General features: G+C 44.6%; 2 protein-coding genes and 1 long non-coding RNA gene across 6 annotated transcripts in view; 2 read left to right on the top strand and 1 right to left on the bottom strand.

Moving 5' to 3' along the window:
- Positions 1 to 23,816, top strand: part of LOC144178374 (hemicentin-2-like) — an 813,819-nt gene that overhangs the window by 522,718 nt on the left and 267,285 nt on the right. The window lies entirely within an intron of this gene.
- LOC144178373 (uncharacterized) overlaps positions 1 to 23,816 on the top strand; it is a 306,850-nt gene that overhangs the window by 134,597 nt on the left and 148,437 nt on the right. For all 4 annotated transcript variants that reach the window (XR_013324000.1, XR_013324001.1, XR_013324002.1 and 1 more), the window contains exon 2: positions 16,843 to 16,884. This is a non-coding gene — a long non-coding RNA (uncharacterized LOC144178373). The remainder of the gene's footprint in view (positions 1 to 16,842; positions 16,885 to 23,816) is intronic.
- Positions 18,909 to 23,816, bottom strand: part of LOC144178372 (uncharacterized) — a 67,699-nt gene continuing 62,791 nt past the window's right edge. The window contains exons 4-5 of the mRNA XM_077706157.1: positions 22,532 to 22,641; positions 18,909 to 19,300 (exon numbers count right to left, since the gene is read on the bottom strand). Coding sequence (XP_077562283.1) covers positions 22,556 to 22,641 — 86 coding nt within the window. The 3' untranslated portion in view covers positions 18,909 to 19,300; positions 22,532 to 22,555. The remainder of the gene's footprint in view (positions 19,301 to 22,531; positions 22,642 to 23,816) is intronic.

Raw genomic sequence — 23,816 nt, 5'->3', positions numbered from 1 at the left:
GTGCTTCCTTCTGTAGTGCCCCTTCTCCCCTCTATCTGTCTCCCTTTCCACGCGTTTTATTCTCTTATTTCGAGCTGGTCGTCCGGCGGAGGCCACGCCGAGCCGTGCTGGGTTGTTCTGGTCGCTTTCTCCACCAGTGCGCACCTCTGACGTTGAAGAGGGCCGCTGAGGTGGCAGCGGCGCGGTGGTCGCCGAAGAAGAATAATGTTTTTATGGAACAGTGGCCGACGTGTCCCCCATGTTTAACGGCCCCGGGAAGCGCGGAGCGGATTGTCATTCGAACCGTATGTGCCCTGTGGGATGTGCTCTTCGCTGCTGCTTCTTTCCGTTTTTTGTCCATTCCTTCTTGACCGCAGAAGGGGAGAAACCGTCTTTGTGGTGGGAGGTTCCTTGATTTACGGCTGAAATATATCGCCCTCTGTCTCTGGCTTTCGCTTCCTCCGAGCGAGGTCCACCTTGTGCAGCCGTTGATGGTGGCTTGCCTTGTCTGGGATTCCGATTTGCCAGATTATATATAACAGCCTGCATTTTTGCGCCCATGACTGCACGTTGGGCACTGGTACAGTATATCGCAGTTCACACTTTGATGACATGGCGCTGTGCTGCTCCTTGCTATCCTAAAACAAATTATATATCTACAGTAATCCGTCGTTAACTCGAACTCGGATATTTCGAAATATCCGTTCAGTCGGAACTTCTTTTCGCCGTGCGTATACTGTAGACGCTATGTATCCCCCCCCCCCCCCCCCCCCCTTTATCTCGAAGCATTTTTTCGGCGGACCGCGGATACCTAGAAATGTTTACAGAGAGGGCACAAGCCAAAGTCCGCTACAAACAAATAATAAGGTCTTCGTTCTAACGAGTAGCTCCCACTACTCACCGAACGCGGTCGTGAACGGCAAATTTAAGCTGTACAAGGGCAATGCTCCCGTTATCGGAATGCTGTCCGACGCCTACATCGTTGAAGAGAGCTGTGAACGATGCAGCTGATCATGACGACGAAGAGGAGCCTCGATAAGTGCCTACAATGACAGAAACAGCAAAGATGCTGTCCCTGCTTCGCAACAAGTTAGAATGTAGCGGTGACGACCAAGAACCGATGCGATGCATCGAGCAGCTCGTGAAAGCTTTTCTGGGACCTGAGCAAATGCGAAACAGTCGAGCATCACGTAGTTCTTTCTTCCGCAACAGCAAAAATTCGTTTTTCCTGCGTATACGTTTTTGCTTTTATCACTAAATCCCCCCTGTCCAGTGCACCTTTTTTTACTATCATTACCTTTTATTTAAGTAACCTGACCACAAATTTTTGGCATTTCGCTAAACTCGAAACTCCGCTTATCTCGAAATTTTCCGCGGATTTTACGATTTCAAAAATCAGAGCATAGGGCAAGTGGTTCCTGTATTTTCTATTAAAAAAATTGGGTTGTCAACGGGCTAGTTAAAGGCGGAAAATGGGGAAAAATTTGCATTTCGAATAGCATCCGAAATTCCGAATACACAACATTCTTTTACGTTTAGGGGTATGTAAGCGTTTCCTGCGTTCATGGTTGGTAGCCAGGCGGAGAACAGCCACTCGGCGTTTCTTAGACTTGATGTACCCCTAGTAACTACGAACTCAGTGCTGCTACAATCACCGAAAGAGCCACCGCCGACTCGGCTGGCGTCTCTGTACGAGCTCCATCGCACTCTCGTGTTATGCCACTTTATCCACAAACAGACGGCGCAAATCCTTACTCGCATGACTAATGTGTGACGCACGTAATAATAAGATAACAGACTTGTTTTATCAAGCGATACCAATGATAGTCTTAACAAAAATGCTAGTAAAATGGTATTAATGGGTTGTATTTACTAACTCCTTACAAACTTTACTACCCCCAAAACGATACATAGGTCCTGCCACCTATGAACCGTTAGCATTTAGCCCTTACGATATGATAGCACGATGCTAAGTACGATAACACTTAGTTATGGAACTTAATTGCTATCGTTACTAATCTAGACAATACACTTTGTAACTGCTGCTGCTTGTTTGATACTAACATTCATTGATAGTAACAAAATTTTATGTATTATTGAACATAAGAACTACAGCACTTTTCCCACTCCAAATCACGATTAAAAAGTTTTCAGCTAACATTAAGATGCATAATTCTAAAATTATCCCTAAAATATTGATTTCTGCGACAAGCCCACTGACTCTATCAGAGGGACTTTCTGCTCCTGGATATAAAATCAAAGAGAGCAGATGTATTTCTAAAGTAACTAGTAAGTTATACTCGCTCTCCTCGTGGATCCCGTTGGTTTTCTTGCTCAATTATTTGTTCTCTAAGTGTTATATGTGCGTGTTGATTGTGTCTATGGCGGGCTGCGCACTCATCCGATCCACATGGTCACGCGTGGCGTTTTACTAGGTTATGCATAGCCAGTGAGTAAAAGCATCAAGTACCTAGTGGATACTGTGACAAATAACTGGTTAGTGTTCTGTTAAGTGCCACGACAATTATTTAAGAGAGCACCTCGCGGAATTTGTCTTAGCACAATGTATTTTTTATGTGAATTCCCATCTTATCCTTGAGGACCACTTGAAAAGAGGTGAAGATGGGAAAAAAATGACAGAATCTCCACTCCGTGGATGATAGCGATGGTGCGGAGTACGGGGATTCGAAATGACATCTAAGTTGCGCCCCGAGTGACATCCGATTTGCGCCCCGACCGTCATTCTATTTGAGCCGTGAGTTGCAACTTCATTATTTTCTAAATGAAACTGCATCACGGCTCGAACGGAATTTACCTTGATTTTCGCTTGTTGGTGGTGTGCGCACGGATGGATGCGGACGGACATTCGGAGGTCCTAAGGTACTCCGCACCGTTACAGGCGAGGGAGTAAGCCGTTTGGCTCTCGGGTACTAACTCACGGTCGTAGGTCAAGGGGTAAAACGGCTGACACTAACTCTGTCTGGCTTACCACACGCAGGCTAGAATCTTGCCGGTACCTGTGTGATTTTTTGCGATTGTAAATGATATGCGCACGGACACGGACGGACATTGTGCGGTCCTAAGGTACTCTGCACCTAAAATTATTGAACCGTAAAAGACTGCGGATACGTATCTTCACAGTTTTTATTACGGAGCTTTACTTTCGCTATCGTCTCAATTTTTTCCTTTCATCTCAAATATTTACTGCAGCATTCCTTTCTTTGGCTACTTGCCTTAAAGGGCCAGCTGCGGCAGTCGCATAACTTCGCACTGAAGATATCAGCAGGTTATAATTAAATAACATAGTTTATCTCCAAATAACTAGACTCTAAAGCTTTGGTGTGTTTGCACTCCAACCAGCTACTGGTCGCCCGGCTGCATACAAGGCAGGACGCACTTCATAAGCTCTTGTAAACTTCCCTCTACCCATCATTTAGCCAGCTGTTTCTAACGCCATAACTACGTCAACTTTGCCGCATTTCCTCGAAGCTAACGACACTCCCTTCCTGTCTCCACGCAAAGGCGCAAATGTTCATTGTATTTCAGTCGGACTTAATATGTGAGTGGCACAGCGCAAACAGACGAAGGGCATAGGAATAAATCACACAATTGACGCTGACTCGCCGGCTTTTCCTCTGTCCATCGTTTGTTTCCGGTGTACCACTCCAACATGGGCACCCACCAACTCACCCGACTATAGAGTTTTTTTAAAAATCAGACTGATTTGGGTTCTAACCCCGACCGTTAGCACCGCTGCCTAAATGTAGCAGTAGTAGATCACCACGATGTTATTATCACACAACAAAACTTCAGGTTGTGTGAGAATAACACAACAAACACAGCCCGTAAATACTAATAACGTTCCCCCAAACCATTCCCTTCTGCAACTTCCACACATTTAGGGATAGGCATTAGAGCTCTCAACGCGCTAGCTTCCAACAAACTGATACCAGCAAAAGCAACGCCCACAAACCATAATCTTCGCAACCACTGGCACCAACGATACTATCGGCACTATCAAAACACGTGGTTTTTACATGATTAAACGCCGTTTAAATCTACCAGAAACACACTCCGTCAAAGTCGACCGCACACTCCAAAACAATACCGTGGTTCACCTTTATCACAAATGTAGAAATGTGACCCCCAGACCTCAAAATAAAGTATTTCAACAAGAAAAAAAGCAACTTAGGCTAATGATAGCGACGGAAATACCATTTGACTAAAAAATGTGATATACACTATGGCACAGAACAATGCACAACGTCATGCTTGAATTGCGTGATGTCACATCGCAGACGAAACTTTTTATTGACATCATATACTCGGCATTATAATTCACCAAAATTTTGATTGACTGCACGAACTGCTCAATAGAATGCAGTGCACCAAATTGCCTTGGAGTGCCCGCAAAACCAGTCGCTTAACGCATGTCCTCAATTGATCCTCCATTGCATGTAACAAATACTTAAATCTTAACAACAAATGCTTCTTCACGTTATGCCGCCTCCGGACACCCAAGACAACTACGTTTTAATATGGGGCTAAAAGAGAATTGGCTTGTACCCTTTTGCAGAACAATCCATGGCGTGCACAGCATAGAGTGTATGCTATGCCTATTTTCTTAAATTACCTAGAAAGCACGAACGTGACTTTAAATAATTTTTCTGAGCGTAAGTGGAAAGAATATTTTATCAGTTGCTCATTGACTGTGTCCTAAATTGCAGGCACTAGTACGTTTATAATATGTCCAGGTGCACGTAATTGTTCATTTGCTAATTTTTTGCTTGTGTGTTTGTATGTATCCACTCTTTCTTTTCAATTGTATACTTGCGTTTGCTTCATACTTGTATGAATACCCGCATACCAAGCTTATGGGCAGGATAAACCCGACATGTATCATATTTTAAGTCCATGTTAAATGTATGTTATAAAAAAGGTATCATGTTGAGTCTTTCTCTCGTAACCGATGCCAATTGTGGGGCAGAAACCCCGTCAAGCTACTTTTGTGGCTTTTTATTGCTTTCCTGCTATTTTTATAAATGCAAAAAAAAAATGCTGACTAAACTGAATTGAGTTCTTAATGGGAGGAGTGAGGTAGAGGGAAGCCCGGAGGGGGCACGTGGTAGGGGCGTCTGAAATGGAATAATCTTTGGACGTTATTTTATGCGGAGCAAGCAGGCATGCGCCGTATGCTTTCCTTACGAAACATATACATTCGGGGAACACTCGCCATCTCCTGGAGCTGTTGCGAGCTGTTTTCATACAATAAAAGCGCTAAGGGCAGCCGAGCGCAAAATACTAGCCTCCGAGAATAGAATGTCCCCAAATCTGCCTCTAGAAAGCTAATTCCTTCGGCTCCTGTGCAGCTCGAGAAATCGTTCAGGTTTATTTAGAGCCGTACTCCTACGAAATCGAGTTTTGCTCCGTGCGTAACGACCTGGCTTACGTAACTTTTTTCCCCGGTTTGAAGCTTGGCTTTTTTTTATTACTCGCATGCAAAAAGTACTTCAGCGGTGCCATTTCTTTCGCTACGTTTCTATGTGCCCCGTTTCTTCTGATTCGAAACTTGAGGCCATATGTGTGGTGCAGTTAGTCGATCGAATGCATGCAGGTTTATTCAACGCCTTTTCGTCGCCGCAGTTTCATCGAACTCACCCTGCCCGCTGGCTCAGTGGCTGGGGCGTTGTGCAGCTGAACCCGAGTACGCGTGTTAGATCCAGGCTGCGGCGGCCGTTTTCCTGGTGAAGGCGAAAAGCTAAAACGCCCGTGTGTAGAGATTTCGGTGCGCCTTAAAGATTCCCAGGTATTCAAAAATATTACCAAGCCTTCCACTACGGCGTGCCTTATTGCCCACATGTAGCTTTGGAGCGTGACAGCTCGAAAATTTCAAAAAAATTATTAAGCGACGTTTGATGCAACGTTCTTTTACCGATGCACTTTTCATCGAAATATTTACAACTCAGAGCAACACGGACGAAAAGGTTGAATTGAGCACCACTAGCGCCGTCTTTAGACAATTTTAATCGAAAAAAAACACACTGAGCTGATATTCGTCAAGTTTGATAAAAAAAACCACAAGAGGCACAGAACAGCAACACGCAGTTCTCTCTAAATTGGCACTATAGTGCTGCGATGAGAGAGAGGTCAGAACGACAGAATTATTCGCGCAAAACTTTCAGTTCCTTTTGCGATAGGGCCAAGAAAGGCACACCGACGCACTAAATTCTTGTAGCCTGTTTATGCGTCTTTTTTGTATTGCTTTTTATTCTTTTTTTTTTTGCTTTCTTCTTGTTTTTGTTTTTTATCAAACTTGACGCGTACGCCGTCAATGTGTTTCCTTGAATAAATCTGGCCAACAAATGTTAAAATATATAATACCCTACACCCTGAACAGTAATATAACTTTCTTTGATGGTCCCAAAATAAATAAGCTTGATCTAATTGAACAATTTTTAAGCAGAATTTCTGAAGGGTAGAAGATAGCAGCGAGTTCTCACGTGGCGTGCTACACTGCCTTACTTTTATTTGTCCAGAAAGACCTGTCGGATTTGCCTTTGAGTTCCATATATGTGCGTGCGTGTTTTTTTCTTCTTTTTTTTACGTTGTTCACAGCGTTGTGTGAACGTCTGGTTCTTCCGGGGTTTTTTTTGTTGTTATTTTTTTACAAAGCGTACCAAGCTTTTTTGTCATTTGTTTTCCCCGAAAGTAAGTTGTAATAAATTGTTGTTTTCCCTGCAGGTATGCATGCGTGCATTGGACTTTTGTGCACATGTCATACACCTGTATCCGTGTTTATGCCGGTGTGTAGATGATCACGGTTATTGAATTTTTTCGCGTGTACATGTGTTTATACTATGTAAGTGTACTGTGGTGTTATATTTACGTTTGTGCGTATGAAATCATTCCTGTTAGTTTGTTGTTCTTGATCACACCGTTTTTGGGAACTTTTTTTTTCTTCTCTCTATCTCCTTTCCTATTTTTTCTAGCCTGCAAGTGTCTTGTGTGCTACCGCTGCCACCTTGTGTGTAGGGCCTCAGGCCTCGTCAAGCTGCTGAATGAGCAGCTTTTTGTCTGAGGTCCATTTTTCCACTGAGGAAAATAAAAAACATTCTGATTCTGATTCTGATTCTGAAAGTGAGTGCTCCAGTTGTGTTGTTCTACTTTTTTGTTCTTTTTTGTTTTCCGCTGTAAACATGTATTGAAAGCACTTTACCCAGTCTTTCTGTTGCGAAACCACACAATTAAGCAAGCATTAAAAGCCGCCGTAGGCACCAGTACCAGAAAAAACTACTCCTAAAATGTCCGTAGGCGCGAAGAGAATAGAAGTAAGGTATTAGAATTTAAAAAAAGGGAAATGGTAAAATTTGAAACTGGAAGTGAACCAAACGAAGGGCAGAATGCGAGTCGAGTACGAAAACTCCGACCTTGCTACGGCTCAAATCCTGTAGCAAACTAAAGGTTGGCCCAGAGAATGCGTTGTAGCCTTCGGATTGGAAAACGTCGACAACTGGAGAACGCCGTTCGAAGATGAGTCGTTATGCAATCTCCGGACACCCGCAGAACTACGTTATAATATGAGGCTGAAAGAGAATTGGCTTGTACCCTTTTGAAGAGCAATCCATGGCATGCACAGGATAGAGTATGCTATGCGTAGTTTCTTAAATTACCTAGAAAGCACGAACGTCAATTTAAATACTTTTTCTAAGCGTAAGTGGAAAAAATATTTTGTCAACTTGTCATTGACTGTGTCCTATATTGCAGACACTCGTGCGCTTACAATATGCCCAAATGTATGTAATTTTTAATTTGATAATTTGTTGCACATATGTTTGTATGTATATCCGCTCTTTCTTTTCAATTGTATACTTTCGTTTGCTTCATACCTGTATGAATATAGGTGTGAAGCAAACTTCGCTAGGTTCATCATTAGGTAAAAACACGTTAAGGCTCGATATAGGCTTAACACATACCAACTCAGTGAGATTGTTCAGTGAGGATGACAGCTGCTGTCAAAAAGAGGGAATGAACCCTTATTCCAACACAGAGTGTTGGGGTCGTTAGTCCAGGACTCTGAGATTTGCCCGCTGGGAGGGCTGTATTCATCAGTCGAAGCTGGTCTTTGAGGTCGGAGCTCGACAGCTCTCTCTCTCCCTGTCAGAAGCTCAGCCCCACTTTGACCAGATCCCATTTGGCTGAAACTCCCACATACTCACCCGCGATGTCACATACCCAATCAGGTGGGTTCGCAGGTGACGAAGACACTTGTCGTCAGATGATAACGACCGATTCAGAAATTCCCTTTTGGCGTCGACAACAGTAAAGCGAACCAAAGTTGCCACATAAGCCCTCAGTGGGATTGGCCAGAGATTGTGACAGCTGCCGTCGCAGATGGCTGCGATGTCAGCATACAGATCACCATCAAAAGAGCGCATTGTCACTCGCGTCTCACTTCGAATTTCGTATGCTGGACTCCGTAGCTTCTACCACAGCGGCGCCTGAGAATTGTGGATGGCCATGTGGAGGCCCACGCTCTGCGGGTTTCAGCTGGCCATAATGCTTTGGCATTAACAACTCATAATTAAGAGCTTAGACGTCCTCGGTGTTTCTATTGAACAATATTTGTAGCCGCTCATTGCCCCTATGCACCTGCCCCCGCCAAAAAATAACTATTTTTTTTCCATCAGCGAGTAAATTATGTCTCAGCTTTGTTTGTACGTACTGCTATTTGTACACTGGAAACTGTTATAAAGAAATTCCCTCCTTTAGGCATCTCTTTGAAAAGTAGATAGTCACTCCAGCAATCCCATTTATTTTGAATGCTGAGCGCTACCTAGCTCATTGTGCGCGAACTTCGCCGTCTTCACACACCAGTGGCAGGCAAACAGCACAAAAATTCCCATTTAACGCGGCCTGGTATGTGACTTCAATGGGCGCTGCCTGGGTGACGGTTCAGTATAGATGGTGCAGGCTGGCCTAAAGCACGTAGTTTGAACAGGAGGTACAGCGACGTGGTCCTTCTTACGTGGCTGGGCACTGCCTCCCGTACGATTCAGAAGGTCGCGCAAACTGACCTAAGTTGCGTACATTGAAGCTCAGGCTGCAATATAGGCCGTTTGTCACCTTGCGCTGTCGCGATCTCGCAAGCAGCGACATCGCACTCAGGGACATGACGTAGCAGAACTGAGTTCAGCAGTATTTCACCAGAACACTAACCCCATCGCCACACTCAGCGAGATAATGTCCTCAGTTTAATACATCTTCATAATAATTTCTTAGGCGCCCTTCCCCCAGTTTTTAAACTGTACATTTTTTCCCCAAAATCGCAGCTGATTATGTTGCCGCCCCAGTTTTTTATTACTCACTACACTTCCTGACTGCAGTATGTCTAATGTCACAAAGCCAGCTGCAAAGCTAGCGCTCGCCTCCTTTCAATTTCTTGGTATATTTTTCTTTACCGGAATTTTGTTAACCTGCTAGAGGTTATCAAGCCTTGTCCTGCCATTCGCAACGCCTATCTACGGAGCTCTCTCTCTCTCTCTCTCTCTCTCTCTCTCTCTCTCTCTCTCTCTCTCTCTCTCTCTCTCTCTCTCTCTCTCTCTCTCTCTCTCTCTCTCTCTCTCTCTCTGTTGTGTGCACCTAATCATACCCCGCCATTTCAGCCTTCGCAATATCATTTTTTGGCTGAGACCATGTTTTTTATCTCTAACGTCCGCATTGATTGTGCTGTCTCCCCCATTCTTTGGAATGAGTTCTGCCCTTCAAGTGACGTGTTCGAAGGTGAAATATGAGGTGGAGGATAGCAGTAGTCTCCTTGAATTTCCATTTTCTTCTGGTTCACCAGACCCCGCTTTTCCTTATTGGGGATTGTAAAGCTCTATTCTTCCTTCTTCAACGCATCTGTTCGACGCTGTTGGGGCCAACAAAAATGGTTCGTTATGTACCGCACAATAGCATCGCTTGAATAAAGAGCTCCACCATAACGCTAGCGTTTGCAGCGCAGTAATGGCATAGGGTAATTAAAAACAGTGCATAGTGTTGTTATAGAACACACTGGTGTTCGTCCCCCCACCCCCATATCCGTCAGACCACTCCACGCCCCCGTTAAATCCTAGCACTAATCTTTTCGAAAGACTTAGCAAGATATTTTCGCAGAGCGACGTGTTAAGTTGCTTGGGCGACCTCTCAATTGTTTTACTAGCCATTTGCCCCACAAGCTTTGCCCCACCTTTCCTCATAAAAGGGCCCGTGGCATACTCCCATTACTTTTAAAGCCCTGCACGGTACATGTAAAAATAAATGGATTTTTTTTTAATATGAAACTTCAACACCACAACTTTTTCAGGGTACACGCGCCGGTGGCGTGGTGGCACAGCTTTTCTGAGAATTGAACCTTCCCATCAGAAAGTTATCGTAAGACTGAACCGACGAGTATAGGAGTAAAAAGAAATAGAAAGTAGGGCAGGTGAATGGGGAAGGAGTGCCGTATCTGCAGCAGCAGCTCTGCGCAGTCGTGAATGAGAGAACACGACCCGGCTGGCCAGGCTCCAAACGCCAGCCTTGATGTCAATGCAAGCCAGCCTTAGGTATACCTGTCGCCAAGCTTAGACCAGCTCGCCCAATTGTGCCTCGTTGATGGGCAGGAAATAACTCCCGCAGAAAAGTGGGTGGTCCGATAGGGACTGATTTTGAGATCAGAGCGGGTGCGATGAACTAGTCCCGCGGCCTGTCTTCACGTGGTGGGCGTGACGGCCCGACCGCGTTCTTCTCCGAAGACACGCGCTCTCCCGCAAAGGCAGCGACGGGGCCATTTGGTGGGGTGCCTGGCGAACGGGGCCCGGGCGAAGAGGTGGTCTACACCTCGGGGATGCTCAGTATCGACCGGCGGGTAAAGCAAGAAACAAAGGCGGTGCTGTGGCCGCGAGGAATGACTTACTCCTCCGAGTCGTTACGCCATACTTCGAGGGGAGCAGCCTATCTCGCCCGAGCTCATCTCGCGGGCGCGCGATATTAACGTGGTTATGCCCCTCGCGGCGCACCGAGCGTCCTAACGGCCGCCACGGATCAAAGAAATCGCGCCACGGGGGTATGAAATTTATCTCCGCAGCGCGGCGTTTTGTTTAGGGCTAACGGTGGGCTATTAGCTTTATTCTTATATGCTGAGGCCGGCTAATGCCCTTCCGGGTATCGACGCCAAACGCGGAAATGGGCCAGCGTTGCTTTCTGGAGGAAATTCATTATTCACCACAGGCTGGCCCCGCGCGAAGCCTCCGCTACGAGCCCGCGGTGGCGGCAGCGACGGCGGCGTTGAAGGCGTCGGTGTGTGAGGCCCATCACGCCGTGTTTAATATCGACGACGGGCTGGCCTTTCCCGCATTTTCGGGCTTATCAATGAATATTCCTCGCTGCCTGCGAGCTATTTCACCAACAAGGTATCCTTGCCATCCGTGTGATGCATTATGCGTGGGGCATGTCTTTTGTTATGAATGTAGTACTTGTTGCCTATTTGCTTAACTGTGTTTTGCATTGCGCTGAAAAAACAATTGTTAGACATGCTGCGATATTTTCTAACAAAACCTATAGAGACCTCCATTTTTTTTTCCATCCGGGAAGCGGTTGGGTCCCTGTGTGCGTCTGTGTGCATGTGCGTGTGTGAAGGGGGACGCTGTGAAGAAAAAGTTAGGATGTATGCTTTCTTAATATTGCCGTATCATGTTGAAGCCAGTTCTGCCAAAAAAGACCCAAACCCTTTTTTGTTTTGCGTAAATTATAAATAGAGTCCTAAAGACTTCACACATTGTTCTTATCCTGTTGAAAGCATCTGGACTGTGTACCAGCTGCATGTTTGGGTTATAAAGCATCTGGCCTCAACCTTGTCATCTGTTCCACCTATAACCAATTGATGGTGTTCAACGAGACGTGGTAGCTTACATGTGGCAAACATTTCAAGCAACCCGAAATCTACACAATAAAATTTGGTGATTAGGATACCCAGAATGCTGCAACCTGGAATTATAAACGGTTACTCATATTATAAACGCTGTTACACTGTCACAAACCCTTACACACGGATTGCACACATTCCCTGTGGTGTGCATGGTATGTTCGTGGGCGAACTACTTTGAATTAAGTTACCAGTCGGAAGAAGTTACACCTGAAATTATGATATTTACAAAATTTCCGTGAAGGGACGAGTAGTGCCTTCGTCACTCGTCTGTGCACCCCTTCCCAATGTTTGGTGTGATATTGAGGATGGGTGGGTGTGCCGCATTGGTCCAAAACCGACAGGAAGTGCTGTAAGTGCATGGTTATATTTCTTGACGGTAAGGTGTGTACACTCGCCGTTTAGGTGGTTTCACTAAGGCCCAGCAAAACCAAAGCTCCAAACTAAACGAGAAGTTGTCCCCGGTGTCTGCTTTGTGTTGTTCTTAAATGGGACATGTTGAATAACAGCATCATTCTCTCATACCGCAAAAGTAAAATTTCGGCCACAAAGACAGCACATTGTCTTCCTACACCGATATGCACACCGTTATCATAAGCGGTCGATATCACGGAAACATTCTGTGGGGACCACCGATTTTAATTGAATGCATCGCCGAAATTATTTTCTTTCCAGACACGGTACTGTTCATTAAGGCCCTGCACCCACATACATTACGGATTCTTGGTTTTAATATGGACCACCCTTGAGGGAAGAAACTGCCTCACAATAAACGTTCATTCTTTGAAGCAGTAAAAAAGTATCTTTTGCTCTCTCTCTCTCTCTCTCTCTCTCTCTCTCTCTCTCTCTCTCTCTCTCTCTCTCTCTCTCTCTCTCTCTCTCTCTCTCTCTCTCTCTCTCGCACTCACTCTGTCTTTGTCTCTGTCGCTACCAGCCACTTCCTTATTCAATAATTTTTCCCCCTTTTTTTTATCAGGTTCCAACAACTTCGCTTAAAAAAGGTGCGGATTTGAAGAAATGCCCGATTAACTACAATGACAATCATAACTGACATTCTGACATCCTGACTGAGAATACTGCACGTTTAAATGTTGTCAAGTATCTCAAGCGTTTTTCGACATCCAAAAACAGTCGAGGCTAATTACTATAATTCTGTTAAATGTAAGAAATTGTAAGTGAGTGTAAGTTTCGCGTAACTTGGGGCCGTTTCGCGTAACTCTATGAAAAGGACTCAAGGTATCAATCACGCAGAAGTCTTAGATGGTTTTGAAAGTTCTATTACAAAGTATTATATAAACTATGAGATTGCAGAAGGAGAAAGGCTGTTTTTTAACGGTGTTGTGAAGTTACTGAAAGTAAATCCCATTTTCGGAAACATCCAAGTGTGTATTCTAAAGGCACACTGCATAGTCGAAACGGCGTTGAAAAAAATAAGGGGTTGGCTTTGAGCTTTCTTGCAGCAGCGAAACATTCATCAGCATGTCTTTTCAGATTCGTATTGGGGGCTTATCGCGAACAACGAAAACCCTGCCTTCCCTTTCCCACTTATTGTGCCCTGTAAATTGCCATGAACCTTGAATTTGCTTGCATACAGATATTAATAAAATCTTACCATTTTTCACGCAATTCTGTAATTATTACGTGATTCGTAAGTAATAGATGCCATTAGCCACGCCTACATGCGTGATTTACCTTTGTCAGTACGTTTGCAGATAACGAATTGTTTTTTAGCTGTAGTTGCAACGCTGTAAGCATTATATATATATATATATATATATATATATATATATATATATATATATATATATATATATATATATATATATATATATTTGAGTACCCTCAGGGTCCCGAGAGGCATTACATAGGGGGGATACTGTTTATACACGGTATACGTCAATACGTGTAAAAAACCGCACTCAGCGATCTGACACAACTGGGTAAAAGATACCTTTTGGAAGAAAAAAAAGAAGAAATGACAGGGATTTAACACACAGCGCATTTCACATTTGCAGTACATTTCCATTTCCAGAAGCACACATGGCAGTTGATCATCAACGTTGCACTGGTAAACAAGATATAACAACAGGGTTCACAAGAAGTATCAATTGAAATTTTGCACATTCAGAAATGTGCGCAGGGCAGATTGGAATGCATACGGGTCATTTATCGTTACAATCTCCGGGGGTAGCTCGTTGCACTCGCTTACCGATAACACAAAACGGGAATTTTGATACTTTTTGGTTCTTGCGAATATGGGCGAGACTTTACGACTGTGGTCAGTGCCATTGGACACATAATGGGCTGGAAAAATATGAGCACACGAAAAAGATGTAACACCATGATAAAGAGAGTGAAAAAAGGTCAAACGGAAGAATTTACGATGAGTGCTAAGGTCTGAAAGATTAAGAATCTGTTTTAATGCGATACACTTTGGTATGGCGAGTACGAGCGCCGAATAAAGCGGGCAGCCTTATTTTGAATGGATTCGATACAGTCGGACAGAATAGCTGTTTGAGGGTTTCAAATAATAGACGCATAATCTAGAGTTGCACGGATGAGGGAAATGTATGCGCGAAGTCTAGCGACATGGTTCGCGAGATATAAACGGCTCTTTAGAAAGCCAAGTTTTTTTGGTGCCTTGTTTGTTATGTGCTCAATATGCATGGCCCAGTTTAAATCAGGAGTAAATATCAAACCTAGATACTTGAAAGAATAGGTTCGTTCAATTGTCGAACTGCATAACGTGTATTGAATTAATGGAGTATTTATCTTCGAAGAAAATGTCATGACCTTCGTTTTCTCTGTATTAATTTCCATTTTCCACACGTGGCACCATTCCGCGAGGGTATTTAAATGGCTTTGCGAAATAGCTACGTCATCGGTGGTAGTAGTCTGCCTATAAATTAAACAATCATCTGCAAACAGCCGTATTGTTCGCAGTGTCATTAATATATATCAGAAATAATAAAGGCCCTAAAACTGATCCCTGAGGTACTCCTGACCTAACGCAACAGGAACTGGACAGATTATTATTTAATTTACTTTTTGAGAGCGACCAGATAGAAACTCATTAATCCAGTGGGTAGTGTTCACGTCTAACTTTAGGCAATTTATTTTTTGGATGAGCCATTTGTGGGGAACGCGGTCGAAGGCTTTGGAGCAATCGATGAATACTGCATCTGTACAAACCAATTTTTGCAAAGAGTCGTGTGAATCCGTGGTTAATTCAAAAAACTGTGTTTGGCAAGACCGCTTGTACCTGAACCCGTGCTGATTATCGAATAGCACTTTATTAGTATTGAGATGTCTCATTATGTCGAAGTAAATTATGTGTTCAAGGAGTTTACAACAAACTGATGTGAGGGAAATCGGGCGGTAGGTTCTTGGACATGAGGGTTCACCAGATTTATAAATGGGTTTGTCATGACCGGATTTCCAATCGTCAGAGACGCACCCAGAATCAAGCGATTGTTGAAAAATTAAGCACAATAAAAACGACGATACTTGACTAGTTAATTTTAGCAGTTTTGAGCTGATGCTGTCAGGTCCAGTGCTGGAGCGAAGCAGAGGTCTAGCAATTGCACGGGATACACCAACTTTAGTAACGATGATGGGCTCGCTTGGGTAAGTTATTGTAGTAGGTGCGACGGTACAGGACTCGTCAAGGGGAATGGGGGGTGGGGGGGGAGAGAGTTCGTCGGTAAAAACTTCAGTAAAACAGTCTTTAAAACGTGGGCACATTCTGAGGTGGGTACGATGTAACCATTTGCGTCCTTTAGTGTATTACACTGTCCGTATCTTGGGGTAATTGCGTGCCAAAACTTTTTTGGATCAGATTTTAACATATTGGGCAGCGTATCATTGAACTAATAATCCTTAGCTTCTTTAATGGCTTTTTCCGACTCACGAGCTAATTCTTTGTACCTATTCCAAGTACTGTCACTGTTGCTTTGCTAAGCCTTTTTGTACGCTCGTTTTTTTTTTATTTAGGCAATATTTAACCTTTTTCGTAAACCAAGGAGCGCTTTTTTGTGATGTGAAGGAAACCACAGGAATGAATGTATTTTCAATTTTTTTAAGGAAGTCACGAAACACTATCCAGGTTTCATTCATTGTACGATTATTAAATTCACTCGAAAAGGATCTTGAAAACTCAGTTAACATACAGTTAATTTTTTCACAATCTGCTTTTTTGTAATTAAATATGCGTTTAGGCTTTGTTTTCCTATTAGGAAGTCGTAGAAGGTGGGAACAGGGTATTACTCTGTGGTCACTAATTTCACAAGGACATGGACTACAACGTTTGTCGGATTGTTTGTAAAAAATAAGTCGAGAATGCGTTCGCCCCGCGTAGGTGCAGTTACCAACTGAGTTAGGTGAAACAGTTTTCACGTACGAAGGAAGCGCGATACCTCAAGTCCGACAGATATTGATGGCGATGATGGTGTGACCCAGTTAATGGAGGGGTAATTGAAATCAGCACCAAGCAGCAAGACACACTGAGGATATTTGTTATAAATTAATTCTAGTATTTGGGTCAGGTGATCAACAAAATCTGGTTTGCTGTCAGGCGGCCGATAGCAGACCCCGATTATACACGATCAACCTTCAAATTGGTTTTTTTCACAGAGCAGCTCGTGAGTGGTACCAATGGCAACAAGGGAAGGTTGATAGGAGCTTCTTATTTCTATCAAGACGCCACCGCCACGAGACGAAGTTCTATCTTTACGGAAGACAGTGAAATAATCTGGAAGCAATAATTCGCCATTGCGTATGTCTTCGCGGAGCCACGTTTCAGTTCCTAGAATTATATCAGCGGAGCATGCGTGCCCTACTGAAAGCAACGAGTCAACTTTATTTATAATGCTACGGAAATTAGCGAGAAGAACGGATAAATTATGAATTTTGTTTTCTAGGTTTGACTCCGGCTGTTGGTCAATCCGGGCTGCGCATTTTCGGTGAGTCTGCCTGAACTACTATTGCAGAAACCGCATCACAGTAGTACATGTGTCCTCTAAGCTTCAGTTTGTTATACCGTATGCTCTAGCGCTCATCCTTCTCTGTGTTTTGTTTAGCGAAATCACGGAGCATTTTACTTGCGAACTGTATTTTAAGGGAGAAAACTTCCTCGAGCCAGATTTTAGGTTCAATGTTTTTGAGTTTATGCGCATTTCGAAGAAGAGAATCCTTCGTCTTGAAATTCAGGAACTTTATTATCAATGGGCGCGTAAAATCAGGACGAGGCTGCCTGATTCGATGCGCCGGTTAAATGTCACCGGTTTGCAAGCTTATTTTTAGTTGTGTGTAACAGAAATTCTTAACTAATTTCTCGCTAGCATCATAGTCCTCTTTGTCGACTTCCACTAAACCTTTATTTAACAAGTTGTTTCTTCGTGAACGGTTATTTAGGTAATCGAGAACACCTTCTAGGTCACCTTTAGTCTGCGACAAAGTCATTTTAACTTCCTCAAGTGTGTCGTTGACTGCTTGGACGCCGGTGCCTATTTCGGGTACTATAGATAGATTTTTTGCAACTGCGCAAACTCGGGACCTAATATCAGCAACATCTCGTTGTATTTCTTTCAAGGTAGATGCAGTGGCGTCAAAGTTCTTTTTGTTGGCTTCAATGCATTCCTTCAGTACGGCATACACAGCATCTACTTTGGGGCCTGGATTGGCTTCAATGTCCCCAGAACAGAGCAAAAGCAACGCTAGAGAGATTGATAGTGCAAGAGAAGGCTTGGGGCACAAGACACAGAGTAGGCGGGCCTCTGCATGAGGGCGTTCAGAAACTCCAATCCTATTTCTGCAGCAGATTCTGAAGGCTCCGATACGAACTCTGTAGATTACAATGTCAACACCCATGACTCAAGACACCAAAGGAGAGTGAGGCAAAATACAACAATATGGGTATCAGCAGCCACGGAAATATGTAACAAAAAAAAACAAAAAAAAAACAAGGGTTCAAGTGCTACGTTTGATTCCTGTCGTGCGTGGCCGCATATCCCGGAGGGTCAGGGGCGAGCAGTCCTTTTATGCTAAGCTAAGCGGTGGCGCTGAACCAGCAGCTTCCTCTTCTTAGACCTTATATATATATAATTATCACCTGTAAAATAGAACCAAAACCTCAAGAAAAGAGACTTGCTTCATCCGCTCCCAGATTTTTCTCCCTTGTTCAATGTTGTGGAAAAAAAACATCTGAAACATTCCGCGTTTACCTGGCCAACATTACAACATGCATGCGTACCCTCTCTGCCCCGCAGTTAGAGAAATCATGTCTGAAAAATTACGAGTACAACTCTTCAGTGTCCAGTATAAAAAAGTCAGAGAAAATTTTCGAAGCTCCAGCGGCCGAGAAGTGATTCCTCATAGCTCAAAATGGTCTTGCACAAAGGAGTTTTTCTTATCTTGTGGCACGAGCCAGAGGATTGCCTATAAATCTAAATGAAAATTGGAAATACGCGTGGCAGCAATGCTGCCAAATATTTACGAACAAACCGCATCCATAAAACAGCAAACACTGCATTAAATCCTGCACTGCCAGCTCACAATGTAGCCCTAACGAGAAGCTGCATGCTCAGTTGGAAAATATTCCAGAATGACGTCATTTCGTTTCGTATCTCTGAAACAAAACCTTTAAAATTCCATTTTCAACTTTATATTGTTACTACGGCGGGCAGGCCAAAGATGACACGAACCATGACTAAAAAAGATGAGTGATCTATTTAAAATATTTACAAAGCGGTTATGACATACCCCGCGATGCCTGCCCCCCACACACGGCATCTTCGTCGTCGAGGGCTCGAACCACCGGGCCATGTTCCGCTGCTCGCTTCTTCCTCCCCTCGTAACAATACTTCATGCTTCGCGTTCCATACCCCCGCCCCCCTCTCTTCACTTTCCGAGACTTGTACTATGCCCTCTTTAAAGCAAAGGCAACATTTTTAAATCATCAAAAATCACAACAGTCATTTTATAAATACGATACTTTTTCTTTATTTTCATCTGTGCATAACTTTGCTTCCAACAACGCGCTAGTATATTTACAAACCCGCAGTGTCATTTTATAAGCGAATATCCACAGCAACGTGGCGTAAAACAGCAATAACCAGACAAAAGAAATACAAATAACTCGAACTTCGTGGTGTCGCTTGGTATAAGTTTTTTTTCTGCAAATGCGTCCACTATCGCTCGGCTCCACCGAGGATGTCGGAGGGCAGGCTACATAAAGTATGAACCAGTTCTCACGACGTCGCTCTAAAATTTTGTTTCGACGCAACACTATTCTGTGAAGGTCTTTTGGTATTCAGGGTCCTTGTAACCTATTCGATCCCAGGAGCACTTGACTTGATCTTGGAAGCTTGGGCCAAGAAGCTGCGAAGGGAAAGAAAGGAAAGAAATCGAGAATAATTCAGCATCATTTTCAAAATGCTACAGCAATAAGGTGCAGTAAAGCCTAAACGCGCTGTGCACTTCATAAGCCTTTGTTTCCAAATGCGATGGCGGCCTTTCATTCCGATCTCCAATTTTTTTTCCCATATGACAAGGAACATTAAGAGGACTTCTGTTTGGTACGAGTTTTACATTCCGAGCACTGATTTGCTGAAACTTTTGTTCACTCAGCATCTTCAGATTAAAGGAAGGAATGTTAATGAAAAAAACAACTTGGATTTTAGCTCGCTCATCCACCCAAAGAATTCTAATGGAAAGTGAATCCCACAGTGAACAATCACGTTTCTTTGTGTTTTGTTTGGACAGTCGCAGCCAATCGCTCAACCTAACCCCTGTGGCGTCTCATGGGCAGAGCGAAAAAGGGTGCATAGTAAGTCACCATTTTCCTGTATGCATAGCTAACTGTTTGAAATTTGGGTTAAACATGACACGACTGCTATGCTGAAACACCAACGTTTCAAATACACGGAACTTGTATTTTGTGTCCATGGTTCCTTTAACAAGTGCGGCTAGCCTTTGTTGTCGGGAAGAGCCGGGTTGTTTCAGACTTGTTTGACAAAGAAGCTGCAAAGATATAGAGCTGACGTACTTAAAAAAGCTTAAAAAATAATGGTTTGAAGCTCCTTCTTACAGGCAATTGTGGTTCTTAGCCCAGTTCTCCTGCTCTTGACAGGAAACTTCGTCAAGACACTAACAAGGCAATTCGTGCTCTTCGCCGGAGCGTCGACACGGCGTGAGCAAATGTTTTGTAGCGTGAGCTACACTGGCCGAGGTTGAGCAGTTCCGCGTGGCTCCTGGAGAGCCGTGCTGCGCATGCGCGAGGAGAAGTGACGTCACACGGCGAAAAAAACTTTGCTCGTTGCACGGCGTCTCTCACACACCCCACGCGCCCAGCGTCTTCGCCGACCTCCGTTCCGCGCGTGGCGGCCCGATCCATTTGATGATCATGCGAGGCGTGGCCAGGTGTGGAACCGATGTCTCGTGCGTCGCAGCAACGCCGGCGTGCGCCTGTGGAACCAGCTTAGCTCTGGGGCGATTGGTGATGATGCGCCGGAGACGCTTGATAAATATATATATATGTGTCACTTAATGCGTATACCGTGTGTGTGTCATTGAAGCAGCAGTAAGCATGGTAATCAAGCTAATCCTAGACAATCAGGAAAGCTAAGAATATCCAGTTGAACCTTAGCTCACGCTACGTATATCCTGGCATAGCCGAGCAAAGCAGGGGAAAGCAGGGGAAGAGAGAAAAAATACATACTGGCATTTTCACAAAAGGTCGAGCCCCGACACACGCCCCCCAAAAACCAGTGCAAAAACAATAACTCGGTCTTGTGTCCCGTATATTCACTTGCTCCAGATCTACTTACTCACGAGCTTGAATCAGACGGCGCACTAAGATTTCTACCTCTCCTTTGCCAAAGGAATCTGTGCGCAATATAATTTAGGAAACCAGGCACCCACAAGTACAGCATTCTTTCATCGTTCGGGAACGGCACTCAGTAGATATGAGGCTCAGCGGCAAGTAGCAAATTTATCCATGCTGCCCCATGAGTGAGTGCATCCGGGCGTTGGGAATTTCACGCAAAAATTGCTCAGGTATCTAGCGAAAGTTTCAATTCAGTTGTTTAGCTGGGTAGCTAATGACAGTGTTCAGTAAGAATCACTGCTCTGAAGACTGCGGGAAAAACAGATCCGAAGAACGGTTACGTTTCCATCCTTTTTTGTGGAACTAACAATTTACTTAAAATATTCCCTCTTCCCATTCGCCGCTGAAGGAAATAGGCAGTAGAGGCAAACCGCATTTGTATATTAGCCCACAGATTACCATTTTATGGCGTCTGGTTGTTTTTTCAACGATGGCGGGTATGCTACTTGCTTGTATAGAGGCGCACACTCTCACTTTTTGTCATTTTTTCTCATTTATAAAAACGCAGAGTGGGAGGTCACGCAAAAAAAATTACGCCCATCTTCCCGCGAGGGAACCCTGGTGTGATGCGACGCATCGGGGGGTTCAACGAAGTAGTCAAAGCAAGGTCACGTCAGTGCGAGAGCGAGCGCTTGACTGAACCGCCGCGGCGCGATACCCGTTTTATATTCACAGCGATTGAAGGAGAGGAGACAACGGAGGAGAGTCACGCATGCGCGCACTTGCGCGCACCGGAGCAGTTGTTAACGCAGCGAAGCGCGCCCAAACAAGCGCGCCAGCTGTGGTATGCTAATGAGCCGGAGTGAGAGTGTTGCACACAGCTGTGGGAGAGAAGAACGGAGGAGGGATGCGGATGGGCGCCGGGACGACGACGGAGGAGGGACAAGCCCGAGAGCAAGAGATGCGTCGCATCTAAAAAAAACAGTGCTGGTAAACAGCTGTGAAGGGGAACGCTACTTGCCAAAACTTCTTCTCTTTTAGGTGCGGAGTACCTAAGGACCACACAATGTCCGTCCGCGTCCGTGCGCAAAGCATTTACAATCGCAAAAATCACACACGCACCGGCAGGATTCGAGCCTGTGTCTGGTAGACCAGACAGAGTTAGTGTGAGTCGTCGTATCCATTGGGCTACGACCGTGAGTTAGCCCTGAGAGACAAACTGCTTACTCCCTCGCCTGTAACGGTGCGAAATACCTTAGGACCTCCCAATGTCCATCCGCGTTCATCCGTGCGCACACCACCACCAAGCGAAAATCAAGCGAAATTCGATTTGAGCCGTGAGTTGCAGTTTCATTTAGGGAATAATCAAGCTGCAACTCACGGCTCAAATCCAATGATGGTCGGGGCGCAAATCGGATGTCACTCGGGGCGCAACTTGGATGTCATTTCGAGTCCCCGTACTCCGCACCCTCTCCATCATCCACGGAGTGGATATGCTGCCATTTTTGTGTATCGCTCTGACAATGGCAACAAATGCGTAGAATAATTATCTTTCTCATGAGCTTTTAAACAACCTTCGGGCACGTGTATCTGAAACCTGCAACCTTAAATGACCATTGAAATGCCTAAAAATGTCGTAGTCAACGAACTCGACGACTGTTGTCTAGTTATTCTCGTATTAGCCATAGAGCTTTTATTACTGACTGCGAAATAGCAATTCTAATGTCGGTACGTTAAAATGTATAGTCTAATTTTTTAACAAAGTATGAGCAAGGTGCACTCACCTTAAAAGAGCCATCCTCTGAGATTTATCGCACCTGCCAGACGAGGAACGCCATGACGGATGCAAGGAACCAGCTTTTTCTCCTGCAGTCCGCACCATCCATGTAATATTCTGCAACACACAAAAAAACTTAATTATCTATAGAGCCGCGACTGCTTTGAGACTAAGTTAACAGAAGTGTGAAAATGCTGTTAGGGGGGCTCTCCACGATGACTAGACAAAGGGATTGTCGATAACGCTAGCACATAAAAAACATCCCTGTTTCCATCCTCTTCGGCGCATACAGACCTGCGGCACGGAGACCGCAATTCACCTGAACTCAACCAATAGCGCGCCCCTCAGAATTTTGCTACGAACGTAAGAAAAAGTCTGAAGACTCCACACCAAACTTCTATCCTTTTAAACAGGCAATAAAGTGTTAGACGAAGCTGGCTTATATCGGCAGACTGCTGCGCCGAGAATAAACACGTGCGCTCGCGGCAGCAGCAGTGTAAAAACGCAGAGAGTGCCAAAGGCACAAAACCGGTATCGCTACTCATGCATTTTTCGACATAGGATTTAGGATATCATAAACGATGAATGGTGAAACGGGAGTGGTGGAGCCTGTTAGGGCGATTATATCAGAACAGTGACATAAGGACGTGTATAACAGAAGTGAAACTGTGAGACAGTGAAGGAAGGGGCGAAGGTGGTCGGGGCTTGCCCATACGAAACAGTAGGTCATATTGGGAGTGTGGCAGGTTGGGCACCCAGGGTGAGGGAGAGACGGGATAGTTTGCTGACTTCCTGGGCTTCAAGGCGTTCTGAAACGAATTGTGGAGGCCCAATTTGGGTACATGCTTGGTAGGGGTGAATGAAGGGAGCACAGCGGTAATTATGTATTATTTGCGAATGCGCGCATTGAGGTTAGAGAGTTCGTTTAATTTCAGTTGGGAAAACGGTGCTATATACAGGACGCGACTCGGCAAGAGTGCTTGAAAGAGTCGGCAGATGTCTCTCTTTTGGAAGCCGTGGCGTTGGGTTCAGATTCTTTCGGTGAGGTGCTTTATCTGCGTGACGGTACGATGAAGTTGGGGTGGAAAAGCGGCTATTGAACCGTCGGTTTGCGTGGTAAGGCCTAGTATTCGAAGAGTAGTACTTGTAGTAGTAGTAGTAGTAGTAGTAGTAGTAGTAGTAGTAGTAGTAGTAGTAGTAGTAGTAGTAGTACTTGCGATTCGGGGGCGAAGGCTGTGGTGAAGGACAGATCATGGGTGTAGGTCGGGGGGAAAACGGCTCCGTTGGGGTGC

The sequence above is a fragment of the Haemaphysalis longicornis genome, unplaced genomic scaffold (genome assembly GCF_048455015.1).
Source record: "Haemaphysalis longicornis isolate Haplotype H1 unplaced genomic scaffold, Haemaphysalis longicornis Haplotype H1 scaffold_4, whole genome shotgun sequence".
Classification (NCBI taxonomy): domain Eukaryota; kingdom Metazoa; phylum Arthropoda; class Arachnida; order Ixodida; family Ixodidae; genus Haemaphysalis; species Haemaphysalis longicornis.
The sequence above is the reverse complement of the archived record's forward strand: the minus strand, read 5'-3'. Positions and strand labels throughout refer to the sequence as shown.